General features: G+C 32.6%; 1 protein-coding gene across 1 annotated transcript; it reads right to left on the minus strand.

The window, feature by feature from the left end:
* Nucleotides 1-3,378: 3,378 nt before the first annotated feature.
* LOC115968948 (protein EXORDIUM-like 5) lies at nt 3,379-5,827 on the minus strand. The gene is made up of 2 exons (XM_031088491.1): nt 5,192-5,827; nt 3,379-4,477 (listed from the first exon to the last, which is right to left on the minus strand). The coding sequence occupies exons 1-2, from the start codon at nt 5,635-5,637 to the stop codon at nt 3,862-3,864; spliced, it is 1,062 nt and encodes a 353-aa protein (XP_030944351.1). The 5' UTR covers nt 5,638-5,827; the 3' UTR covers nt 3,379-3,861.
* Nucleotides 5,828-14,046: the final 8,219 nt, after the last annotated feature.

Below are 14,046 nucleotides of genomic sequence, written 5' to 3' on the forward strand. Positions count from 1 at the left end.
AAGCAAGAATGGGACGGGTCATGATGGGGACTCAGTGACAGACATACCCAATTTATTTTTCAACTGTAGCTCTGCTCCTTCGTTTATTCCTTGAAAAACACAAATTAGCCATATGGTTATTTATTTTTGTCTCTTACTCTTATTCTTATTGTACCAGCAAATACCTACCTTTACTTTGAAGAAGTAAATACTAAATAATTTACATTTACCAAAAGAAAAAAGAAGTAAATAAATTACGTTCTCTATCAGACTTTTGTGGCACAATTATTTTGCCATGCCATGAGTGATATTAAACAACAGGAGTCACTGTAAAAAGCATAGAATTTGAATCATATCATGCGGTAGCATATGGGACTAGATCTTCTTTGTTCGCCATGCCCATCAAACTTAAAAACATAAGGATAATAAACGATTCGATTCTATACCTATAAGATACCGAAAGTTTACAATTTTCCATTATTTTATTTATTTTGTTCGTTTGTTTGTGTGTTGGGGAATGAAATGGCAAGATATTTTTGCAAGATTTATGGTTCAATAATTGCGGTCCCCAACTTTGGAATATGTTAAAAATGCTATTCTTTATAATGCTTATTCAAATATAAATTAAACTATAAAATACTAAAGACCCTATATTTTGAAGTATATAGCCTGTGATTCTGGCCTTTTAAATCTACTTTTGCCAGAAAGTGCAGCTACTTTGGCCAGTTCTTCATTAACTTAGCCCCGACACAGAAGTTTCTATTGACTTTGGTAACTCTCTCTAATGGTTTCTATAATCAGTATGAAAATAACATTCTCATGTAAGCAACCAACTGATTGATTACATTTCGTACGTGCACAACATTTTACTGGATTAAAGTCTTGATTTGGCAATCAGAATCACACTTTTCTTGACACATTACTGGGTCGAATTTTTGTCTTAGACTAACATGTCCAGAATGAAAATCAATGGTGTATGAGATTTTGTTTGCTAATCTGATACGTCCAATCGGTTGGTGAAACTCAAATCCAAATCCCCATCTGGAAAATTGTATCTTTTTTGACATTGAGAGCTACTTCTTGATGGTATTGCGTGTGGCTCTTCAACTCTCATACGTTGCTGACAGATTTTAATTTCAACCAAATGGGCCACAGTTGATATAGATCAGTCATCAGTGTTTCATAAAGGCCCTCACATGATGGAGATTTTTTTTTTCTTTGGATCTTTTGTTGTTTTATTAGTGTTTTCTTCGAACTTTTATAATAATCAGAAAAGACATTCATGATCAATAACTAAATATATATGCACATGCAGATAATATTTTCAAATCCTAGAATTTTTTTATTATCAGCTGTTCTCAGTGACTGTGCCACCAACAAAAAAATAGTAACCCAACACTATAATTATAATCATTCTTACTACTGCTAAAATATTGGGACATCTATTGTGCTGTGTGATCCAATTCACATGATCAAGTCCATCAAAAACTCTAGGATTCATAATATTAGTTATTACTAGTACTGAACAAATTGTGCACTCCTTTAATAAAAAAATAATTGTGTAATCCGACTCAGTACCGTGTTTGTATTATCTTTTTATTGATCTGTTTAATTTATTTACTTACTAATAGAAAATTAATAAAAGTTATATTTAAAAAGTAAAATTTTAAAAAAATGCACATAAACAAAATTTACATATAATATAATGACAATCCTTAAATGTCATTCTCAATTACAAAGCTATAATTGCCTTTAAATCATATGTTTAATTTGAAACTTTTTTTTTTTTTGGGTAAAAAGAAAAAATGCATAGGAGAGGAGGATGACAATCCTTACACGCCGCCTAGAACAACATAAAAAGAAATAAATATCAATTCGCTCACTAATACAGATCAAAAGGACTTGAAGTCTAGAACCCAAGACCTAAAATTTGAGACTAATTTAGCAATTAGGAGTTAATTTGGAAATTAATTAAAATTCTATCCAATTCTCCCTCTCTCATTCAAACTCCATTTTGAGATTCACAATTCTATTGGGAAAAGGGACAGTTGTTTATCACTCACCTCACCGGCACAAACAGGGTTAGGTAAATGGAGGTTTGGACTTTGGACCCTAGCTAGTTTTGTACCATGCTCTTATCACATTGAAACCAGCTACACACTCCCTTTAGTTTAACAGTGGGGGCCATCATGCATGGCTTGAATTAGATATTTAGATCACATAACTCCTTTGTAATAATTTACCTCATCTATGTGTACTTTTGTGGGTCCTAGTATTAGCTGTGAATCACAAATGTTCAATTAAAGTCACTACCTCCCACTTGTCTTAAGACTTAAAGAGAATCAGAAATTGCCTGTCTGCTCTTGTGCCATCAAAACTTTTTAAAGGGGGCAAAAAGCCAAAACCCTCACCAAAAAGGGGGGGAAGGAAAATTAATGACTAGGAAGACACAGATTATACATCATTGTTATCATGATTATCACATCCAAGTGGAGACTGCTGTGTAAAACTTTTTGCATTTTTTGACTTAGCCCTCAATTATTATAATAAAGTAGCTTAATGAAAGATTACACATTTCCTATCAAACTTAAAGTATCTGAGACTTTTTCTCAAAAAAAAAAAAAAAAAAATCTGAGACTTGAAGAAATCAATAAAGCTCCACGTTGGACTCATGTACACACAAATTATTGTAAATTATTTCAAGATATTTTGCTCAAGTTTTAACTTTTGGTCAGTGTTGCTTTTTAAGATGGTAGTGTACCACATAGCATTGAAACATACTGACCTACTCTCCTTTTTTTTCTTTTTTTCTTTTTTGGCTAAATACTGACCTACTCTCCTTGTTATTTTGGTTATGCAGATATAAATCTATGCCATAACAAGCACGATTGTTGTAATTTACATCATATATCTCTCATTAGACAGTAAAACCCATATAATCTAAATTTCTCAAGTGAAGATGAATCATTACTATTGCGAAACTAATAAGTGCATGAATGCCTTAACTAGAAAAGGATTGGCAATTCACCATGACTTTGTTATTTTTGATAGCATGCCTTTGGACATTTGCATGCTTTTTTATTTTATGACAATTTGGGTATATAGTTTATGAAAGTCAGTTTTTACCCCCCAAAAAAAAGAAGAAAAAATCTAGTGCCCTCATCAAATTACTTCAATGATTTCATTATTTTCTTTGACAATATATATATATATATATATATTTTTTTTTTTTTTTGGTAAAGGTGTAATTGGTATTTGTTTTATCAAAAAGAGCATTCTATCATGACACTACCATTCATTTTAATAGCATTTTTGCACTGAAAATGCAGACTGATGAGTATTTAAATTTTTTTCCAAGTTTGATCTGCCGAGTGGCATTGTCAGTGAGGGCTTGGCGAATGATTCTCTCCAATCACAATTAAACTGAAGTTCTTGCTACAATGCTTTAACTCAACCCAAACATCAACAATCCAACATTTCACCCATCAAAAAGAAAAAATCTTTATACCAAAGACGAGTTCCCAAAAAAAAAAAAAAAAAATCAATATTCATCTCATGAATATGAATTCTATTACATATATACCATATAATCTAAAATCTCAATCCCACCATCACCACCTTCAAGAATTATGCATCACATACATAAATTCCTTCCCTCACAGTATAGGCAACAAAGGAAAATACATATATGCGATCTTCTTAACAACCAACCTTGCAGCCACCATCACTGCTGCTGCTGCCGCAGCCGCAGCCGCAGCCGCCACCACCACAATCCTAAATTACCCACCAAAAGAACTGCTCAAAAAAATAGAAAAAGCTAAAGCATAGCTCATGAGCCACATTCCATTACAACCCCACTTAAAAAAGTTCCTTTCTTTTTCACTAATCCAACTTATTAGGACCAGTACAAGCCTTCAAAACCGGGCTCCAAATCCACTGCACAAGAAACCTCCTATTTCTAATCCCATTCATATTAAAACTCATCCCATCCCTACCTTTCATCACTTGTCCAATATACCCACCACCCCCACCACTCCCATACAACCCTTCACACAAATCCCCTATCTCTGTTGGTGCTGTTGGGTCCTCCCCAGCATACCAAGCATTCACCAATGGATTTGAAGACAACTCTGCCAACTCATGAGCTATCACACTGATCATTCCATCAATACCCACATCACCATTTGGCGGTGTAAGAGCTCCGGGCCCACCACCAGCCATGTACCCAGGAATGGCAAATGGGTATGCACAGACTTCTGGGCATTGCTTTGCTGAGTTTCCAATCCAAGCGTATGGCATGGTGTAGCCTACCATTGATGGAAACGTGAAGTAGTGGAAGCCACAAACGGCTCTGCAAAAGTCTTGGACTGTGACGTCTTGGGATGTGAGGATGAGGAAAATTCCGTTCTTGTGGTCGACGGGGAATGGGGCTGACTTCACGGCGTTGGAGATCACTTCCTGCATGCTCAGACGTGTGAGTTGGGTCCCATGGGAGTACCTGTTACACAACATTAAATAAGTAATTAAATTCACGCGTTAAAAAAAATTATCGGTAATTTAGCATAGTTTCAAAACGCGTCATCCTAAGTTAAGTAAAGTTAATTCATTGATGTGGACACGTATCTCAAATCGCAAGTCATACTAAGTTAATTCATCGACACGGCTTGAGTCCAGCTCATTGAACCGATACGTGGACACGTATCCTAAATGTGTCGCACATTGCATCAGGTCCCAGGTCTCGTGCACAAGAACACTGAACTAAGGCTTGGATCTTAATTTATCATGGTACTAGCCATGTATAAATCAAAAACCATCCTAAGTTAATTCAACGACACGGCTTGAGTCTAGTGTTCCAACTCATGGAACAGATACTAAATTTAACTTGAAATAGAAAGAAAGCTTTTTTGGCAGAGTTCAAAATTTTTTTCTTTTTAATAATTTAAAATGTACGGACATAACAAATTTAAAAATACTAAATTTACACTCTCAGATCCAAAAATACTAAACTTACCGGTTTTTGAAATAGAAAGAAACCTTTTGGCAGAGTTCAAAAATACTAAATTTACACTCTCAGATCCAAAAATATACCAAATTTTAAAACTTTAAATACTGTGTGAAAAAAAAATATATATTTTTGCTTGAAATAGAAAGCAAAGTTGGAATCTTTTAACCATTGCCTAAGTTTTTAAGACAAATGCAAATTTTTTGGTACCTGATATCGGAGTGTTCGCCGGCGATGAGGACGGTGCGGGAGACGTTGGCGCCGGTTTGATCAGTGTAGAGGGAAAGTGTGTTCCACCAGTCAGAGACTGAGGGAGAAGGAGCAGAGGTTGAAGAGAGAGATAGCAAGAAGTGTTTGATGGTTTGCTTGTGAGCGTTAGGCCAGTTGCCATACCATATGAGGTAGATGTTGATTGGGGAGGAGGAGAGGACAGGGCCCATGTGGTAACGGAGGTGGACAAGGTTTGAAGACCCTTCATATTTTTTTGAAGATGTGAAGGCTCTTTGAGGGAGTTTTGGGTTTATGTATTGTATTTGCGGTGGGTTTGGGTTTGTGTTTAAGGTTTGTGTTTTGGGTGTTGTGGAGGCATAGGTGAGAGTGGTAGTGAGGAAAATGAGGAAGAAAATTGGGACAAAGAAATGGGTTTGTGATGACATTGTTTGATGTGTTTTTGGTGTGAGAGAGAACTGAGTTTGAGTGAGAGAGAGTGAAGGCAAGGGTATATAAAGGAGGGAATAGATGGGAGGGAAATGGGCTGGAGACAGCTGCAAATGTGTGGGTACTCTTTTACTTTGAGACAGAGTCTCTCTCTCTCTCTCTCTCTCTTTCCTTTTTCTTTTACTTTCTGGTTTATGTTTCAATCTATTCTGTTTTGTTATGGAGAAATGGGAATCAGCTTTAAAGTGCAAGGGTGGCATTGGGTTTCGAATGGGGTAGAGCTCGCGTGACACGTTGCGATACGGACACACGTATCCGTATCCGTATCCTAACAAGTCCAGTGGCCACCGGCCTCTCAACACAAGCCGGACCATTTGGAATGAATGACCGACCCCTGCTTTTTCCTTGTTTTTGAAATAGTTACCGTTTTGGTTTACTTTCAGCTTTATTCCTAGATTAAACTACTTCTTGTGTAGTAGTTCAATGATTTATTTATCTTTCTTTTTGGTATTGGAAGTATTAATTTACAGTGTAGAGGTTGTATCTGGAGTCTGGACCAAGTTAGTACATTTGTGGATTTCAAAACATTAGCCCCAGTTTATAGTAAATTACTACTCTTTTTTTGAGATGATTGTATGAAAGTTTTAAGCTTTAATTCTAAACCCACCTATACTACTTAAATATCATTAGACTTTAAAGCTTTGTGCTTCGTAATCATTAAAAATTTGTTTTTTAATGGATGGGTGTTACTATATAGATCTTGTTCAATAGGATTTTTACAAAGTGGTCATCCTATACACTTTTTATTCAATGTAAATTACAAATAATAATAAATAAATAAAAGAGAATAAAAATTTGGATTGAGAATATTCATCCATACAAATTTTTCTAAGAAAAAATGGACTACTCTTTTTCTTGTTCTTTTTTATTAATAGTAAAATGAGGAATGCATTAAGGACAAACAAAAAATTGAGAGGAACCTATTTACTTGCTAAAGCATTTGCACATGAATTTGGTTCCCTATAGATAGATGTGTGTGGATTCAATGTTGATCAATATGGATGGTCGTCACTTCACTTGCACGCACAATTGGGCTAAGCAAGAGTTTAATAGAGGTGGGAGACTAGAACAGTTGGACAATTGGACCATACATAAAGCGTCCGACTCCACCTTTAACTAATTGATAGGTGTGTGACCCATCCCCCTCAAAACCCATAATTTAGTTTGAGCACTAATGGTTGCTTCAATTCTCTCTCCTGGAATCATAAAATACAAGTAGTTTTGCCAAACTTTGGAGTTTCTGTCAACAAAAAGAACTCAATTACTTTCCATAAGCTACTAATTGATTGATGTTAACGGGTGTCCTTAAAACAATTGTTAATAAATCATATTAAGAAAATTTTAACATCGTTATTATAAAAAATTATCAACCAAATTAATTATTTTATCATTTTTCTATAAAACATTTCTAAAAATAATTTTTAAACCAATATCCGAGAATTCATTAATACTTCCGTTACTAATTTAATTCCAAAAGGTTTTGGCCTCGTGACATTCCCCAATCAATCACGCTTCGTAGTACTGGTTTATCTTCTAAAAAGCTAGATAAAGTAGTTTACCAAAAAAAAAGCTAGATAAAGTAGAATAGAAAATTTGGGCTTAGAATATTCCTCCAAAAAGATTTGCCTGAGACCAACCAAAAAAAAAAGAAAAGAAAAAAGAGTAGAGACTCTTCAATACTGTGAGTGATTTGGGGTTTCTCTAGATCAATTGGTTCACCTGGCTGCCTTATTGCTGAACTTTGGACTCTAAGGCATGGTCTTGCTATGGCTAGGTAACTAAATATTGAAAAATTTAATTTTCAATGTGGATGCCTCTAAAGTTATTAGCCTTCCCTCTAACCCAAAAATGCTTCTAATCGGCTAATCGAGGCTATTACCTACAACACTGCTACAGGGAGACCAACAAAACTGTTGATGCCCTTGCAAAACTTGGCTGCTGTCAAGCCAAACTTTTTGTTTTTTATGTAACTCCTTTCAAAATTATGGAGGTCTTATCTTCAATCAATGATGCTGTATTGAATTATTTCCTCATCTAATTCAGGCCTCTACTATTTCTGATTAATATAATTATCTTTGTATTTTTTAAAATAAAATAAAATAAAAAACACTCTTTCATTGTGATTTAAAAAAAAAAAAAAAAAAAAAAAAAAAAAAAAAAAGGTTAAAAATGCTTATATAGTATGTATGTTGCAACTCCTGCAGTCCCTCTGCCATAGCTCCCCCAAACACTTATAAAAATTATTTTTTAGCATGTATATTATTTACATTTAAAAAAATGTAGATAGTAAAAACTAAAGTTTGGTCCCCAAATTTTGAGTTATTTCAATGGTGCTCTTAAAAGAAAAGAAATTACATTTAAAATCATATAATTTAAAGTTTTAACAAATTAAACTATGTAGAAAATGATAAATTTTTGTATATGTCTAATATAAAAAATACACAACTTTTTATATACTCATTAAAATTTAGAAGAAGATAAATTCTCTTAGTAAATTAATTTGTATATATATATATATGTGGAAGTTTGTCTTAACTAATATATTAGTATCACAACTTGACATTCTCAAACTAAAATTTTTTGCTCCCACCCCTGAGCATGGGGAGATATCAACTTGCCCAACTCAACCGTAGTTTGAGCAATATTGCTTTCCCTTATGTTCATTCGTGACATCATTTTTATATCATCCATTAATAATAAAGAATCCTAAAATTTTACATTTTTACTCCAATTTGATCTATTTTGGATCTAGGTTTGTTGAGATATTTATTTGTCAGCACTCACGAGAAGATAAATGAACAGTGAATGTCGAATTGTCACGCTCGCAGATGACGTTTTTGCCCCTTGTATTAAATATTTTGGCAAAATTTGATTGCCGCAAATCGTTGCGAAGGTTGAAAATGTTTTTCCAAGTTGGGTGTTGAAATTCCTATCTTCAAAATCATGGCCTATCATTCACTGAATTCGAGGATTTAGTTGACTTTATAAACCTAACTTATGGAGCAGTGGCAGTGCTGTACAGAATGCACCACCGCGAGTCCATAACATCTATTGCATAATGCATATTGACCAAGACCTGTCATAGAAGTCTCCGTAGTTAGAAACAGCTACCCCAAAAAAATTAATATCAAAGCAAGTTCTAATAAAATAGTAGAAATTCCAGTTAAAAGTTTTTTAATGCAAAGAATCACTAGTTGTTCTAACTTAAATTTAGAGAAAATATAACATTATAACAGATCCATGTGGAGCTCAAATGATTCTTACTTCGACATAGTATGATCCTATCATAAATTGACAATTGCAGTCTTGTAGGTCGACTAACAAAAAATTGGGACTCAAATAACAGTCACTGTACAAAAATAAATGAAGAATGAAATTGTGAATTCAAACTAATTTAGTATGTGTGTAATTTACCAATTAAAAAATATAAGATTTATGAGTTTGGCTCATGTTTTTCCATTTTAGATTGGACCGTTTGAAATTATTATATCCGTCTTATAGACTCCTCTTCCCTCACAATACTCAATTGTGTAGTTTGGGATAAATTATTTTAAGACAGGTTTATGCAACAGCCTTCTCAAAATCGATGCACTCCACATATTTGTGAGGCTCAAATGTTATGAGGTAGGTGTTGTATAAACCTATAATTTTTTTTTTCTGACCTTTCTTGCCTAACAAAATTTAGCCATATTGGGATTCACAAGTCCTACCATGAAGTCATTGGCATGATATTACCACTTGTTGTAAGTCCAAGTGGTGGAGTACTCTAGTGCAGCAGTAAAATCCAATTTCTGCTATCCAACACAGTTCATTGGATTGGTAGACTTTTTTTTTTTTTTTTTCCTGTGATAAAAAATGGTGATTATGATGATTACTAGTAAAACTCAGCTCCATCACATCCTTTTCCATCCCTATCATAATGTCTCTTCCCACTTTTCTCATGGCCGGCAAAAGAGACCCATATTGGAATTTATGTTATGCTAAAATGTTTAGGCTGATTGTAGATTAATGCCCTGTTTGGATAGAGGGAGGAAGGAAGGGGAGTGGAGGGGATTAGAGTGACTAAAAATAAGCTATTTTATACTAAATCTATTTTACTTTACTCTACTCTCCTTCAATCCAAACGGACCATAAAGGACCACAAGTTGCTAAGGTTTATAAAATAGAAGCCTAGCTAAAACTAGAAGTTATACTATGGTCCCATATATACTAATGAAAATGAAAGAAGATGAATTGGGTTGTTGGTGAGCTGTTGTTTTGTAACTTTGTGACAATGTCACGAGTCAGGACAAATATCTATGATTTATGAATGTGAATAGATAACTTTATCACCTTCATGTGATTTTTGAGCAACTTGAATGAGTAATCTTGGTGTCCGATGCATGAATACAAATTTAATTTCTTCCCCACCCCAAGGAAAGAGAAGAAGAAGAATCATGAGGTTTATTGTTTGTTTCTGGGTAGAATTGGCCTAAACATGACCCGGCTGACTCATCTAATTGCTACATCAGGCTTAAGATCTACAAGTCTTTGATAAGAAGGTATTTTAATCATCTGATATATGCATATTTTCTCGTACAATATATGAATCTTAGAATTATGTACGATCCATATATGATGAAAGAAAATGCAAATATCATATATATAAGATAATTATTACCTCTAATAACATATGCACAATATTCTTTTCACGGTGTAAGGATTTGAAAAAAAAAATTAAAATGTATAATAATATATTATTTTAAAATTTAAACATCTACTCTCTTTTTTTTTGGGTAAGTTTTATTTGAACCCAATTTATTTTTTAGGGGCTTTTATAAATATCATTTTTTTTTTTTACTTTAAGTTTAATATGAGTGTTAATTTGATCTTCCAACTTTAAATTTGAACAATTGGCCCTATACATTAGGTATGTAACACATTAGATTTTATATTATAATTTTTCTGTTAAAATGAATAGATTATTTAATCACATGATGTATACATGATAATAACGACGTTTCAATTTTTTTTTTTTTTTTTTTTTTTTGTGAGAATGTACATTTCAAATTTATTGATAACATGTAAAAAAATTTATTTATACGACACATCATGCAGTTACATGAGTCAGTTTTTAATGAAAAATAATAATTAATAGTTTTATTTGTTGTAAACTAAAAGTGCAAGAGGTTAAATGGATAATTGTTCAAATTTAAAATTTAAGGACAAATTTGACGCTCACATTAATGGTAAAAATTCCTATCTTTTGAAGCCAAACAACCCTTTTTTTTTTTTGCTAAATGAAAAAAGGGATCTCCAGTGTGGACTCATCGATTTCACGTCCTGTGACGGTAATGGATAATACTACATATATCACTGAGACTTTATTGGGGCTGTTGTTACTCGAATTGCTCACCAAAAAATTTAAACACTCTCAAAGATTCAACATATACAATATTAACATATTGTCCATATCAATATGGATGAGAGATATACCACTAGATATTACATCTGTAGTCTAGGTTGATTTAATCAATGTTCCTTAATAATTCGCATTTTCCTTTTTCTTAACAAAAAATAATAATAATAATAATAATGTAGGCTTAATTTAGAATTTGAGTCATAAAATATTCCCCCCAAACATATTCTTCGGAAACAAAAACAAAAGCCCAATGCCCAATATAAAAAATCTACCAATTCCTAAACAAAAGAATAATGAGCCCAATTTACCAACAAAAATATAATAAAATCAATCCATTTTTATGGGTCCATTTGGAATAATATATCTAAATTTTTGCTTCTTTTTTTTTTTAATTTTTTTTATGAAAGTGTGCATTTGAAAAAAAAAAGTGAAAAAAAAAAAGTTTTAAATAACTAAACATAAAAATTAAAAGTTAAAAACTTAATTTTAAAGCGGATGCAAGCTCGCCCATAGTCAAAATTCAAAACTCAAAAAAATAAAACCCAATCAAAAGAGAGGGAGAGAGTGTGTCGTTCATTCGCGCCCTCTACACCTGATCTACCGATCTATATACATCTGACCCTCTCGAATACATATCCGACTCTCCGCCTAGTTCTCTAAAATGAAATTGCATGTACTCATTTCTTCTGTTTTGCACAGTAATTCAGAGAACAAAATTGGGCTTTCTGTTTTGACAAAACGGCTAATCAAATGACATCTCAATTTGTGGGTCCAACTGCTTTCTTTCTTTTTAAAATTCTCTTATTTATTATTTTATTTACTAATTGTCAGGATAAATGTTAATATTTCATTTACAGTATGTTAATAGTTTCAACTTTCAACCGTTTTATATTCTTATTTAAAATCCAAACTCCCAATCAAAGAGTTCATTATTTATCCATTTAAACTTTCTGTCTCCTTTCTCCCTAATCCAAAAATAAACTATATACCATGGAAAACAAAGCTTCAATTCAATTTACATTTGTAAAGGATATGATCAAAATCAAACGGGGGAGATAATGTCAATTTGATGATATATTCAAACCCCCCCCCCCCCTCTAAATAAATTTTAAAAAAGAAGATCTTTTTTTTTAATTAAACTATATTTTTTTCTGATATGATTTTGATGATAAATATTAGGGTAAATTACGATTTTGGTCGCTAACTTTTACATTGTGTGTGAATTTGGTCCTGATGTTTCAAATGTATCATTTTAGTCCTTAACATTTTGATATTGCGTTAAAATAGTCTTTAATGTTAAGTAATAGATAGAAAATGCTAATGTGGCTAATGATAAAAGTAAAATATCATTTTCATGCCACATATACTACCACATCAGCATAAACTAAGGTGAGTCAGATTAGTGGAGAGAAAATCTTGATGAGATAACTTCAGTCTTGACCACTTATTATCGAGGTCTTTTCTCCCCCTCCAACCCGAGCCCTTCTTTTGGTGTTCTATCTCATGTCCCACAGGCCACGTGTGATTACAGAAAAAGAAGATTATGCATGATCAAGGCCTAATTGAAAAAGATAAGAGGGTATCATACGTTTTGAATTAATCCATTTTCAAATAGGCCTTGAACATGCGTAATCTTCTTAATCTTCAAGTTTATGTTTATTATGGCTTATTATCTAGCTTATATATACGCAAAAAATCTTACTTCACCCCCTAATTATAGTTTATCAAAACCTTACTATAATGAGCCACTTTTTAAACAAGGTGCCAAAAACAAGTTATCCTAAATTGATACTAAAAATAATTAGATAGGAAAGAGAATGAAGTTCATACTCACTTAATAGTTAACAAATATAATATATATGACGAGAAAATTTTGTATGTCATATGAATGACAATTTTGTGTCACTTCACATGATTGGTGCATATGAGGAGTATTATACAAACAAGAAATTGTTTTGTATATAATATTATAATGTCTTTCTTAGTTAACAACATGATAAATCAATTTTTTATACATCATATTATTACATTATCATTTGAAATAGTGGAGGGAACCAAAGATTAATAAGAAAAATTTATAATAAACTATGATGTGAACTTGTAAGGAGGAGAATAAAGAACATAATTCTCAATGTTTGGTGTCTAGTGAAAAGGGATAATAATATCAAAAGGATTACACCGATTGTTAGTATCTTTTTATCCATATTTGATGATGCTTCTAGATTGTCTAATGGGTGAGAATCAATTTAATTTCTAGATGAGATGATTTACGTGCCTTCTTAACCGCTAGTGTTCTACATCTTTCTTCTATAATCTATGTTTGTTTGTTTGTTTGTTTGTTTTTTTTTTTTAATTAATTTAGGATATACTTGCAATGTCCAAATAGAGTCTAAAAAGTCTTTATAATGGTTATAAATTTTTAATTAAGTAGTTGGATACATTCTCTCTTGATAGATTGTGGTTTGTTTTTTCTTGACAACTTTGTTGTGCCCCTCAAATTATGCCTTTTTTCACTATCTTTAGTGAGTCTATTCAAATATCTTATCTTTTTCTTCCTAACAACCACAAATATCAGTTTGCATAAAGTAATAGGACTGCTTAAACCTGCCTTTCTCTTCATCAATTACTTATTAAAAATATGGTTAGATAGTCAATTCATAACCTTGGGAACCTTGATCGCAATTATATCAAGGCATCAAAAGTTCAACACTTGTTTTTTTTTTTTACTTGGTTTATTTTCTTTTATTGTGAATTTGGGATTGATTTGAGGCTCCCTTTTATTCTTGCTATTGCAATCTAACTTATCTACCATGGCAAATTATTAGGTAGTCCCAAAGCACTGCCTAGGACTACCCAGTAATTGGCATTGATTAAAAAAATGGTATTGATTTAGTTTTTTTAAATTGTAAACTAGCTTGTTTTGGTTATTGATAATATTGTTTGGTGA

This window comes from Quercus lobata, chromosome 11 (assembly GCF_001633185.2).
Source record: "Quercus lobata isolate SW786 chromosome 11, ValleyOak3.0 Primary Assembly, whole genome shotgun sequence".
NCBI lineage: Eukaryota > Viridiplantae > Streptophyta > Magnoliopsida > Fagales > Fagaceae > Quercus > Quercus lobata.

What these genes read in the sequence shown, in the direction of transcription:
- LOC115968948 (XM_031088491.1), bottom strand. Translation starts at nt 5,637, where the DNA reads ATGTCATCACAAACCCATTTCTTTGTCCCAATTTTCTTCCTCATTTTC. An exon ending in GGCGAACACTCCGATATCAG is followed by an intron (nt 4,478 to 5,191) that starts GTACCAAAAAAT and finishes GTTGTGTAACAG; the next exon opens with GTACTCCCATGGGACCCAAC.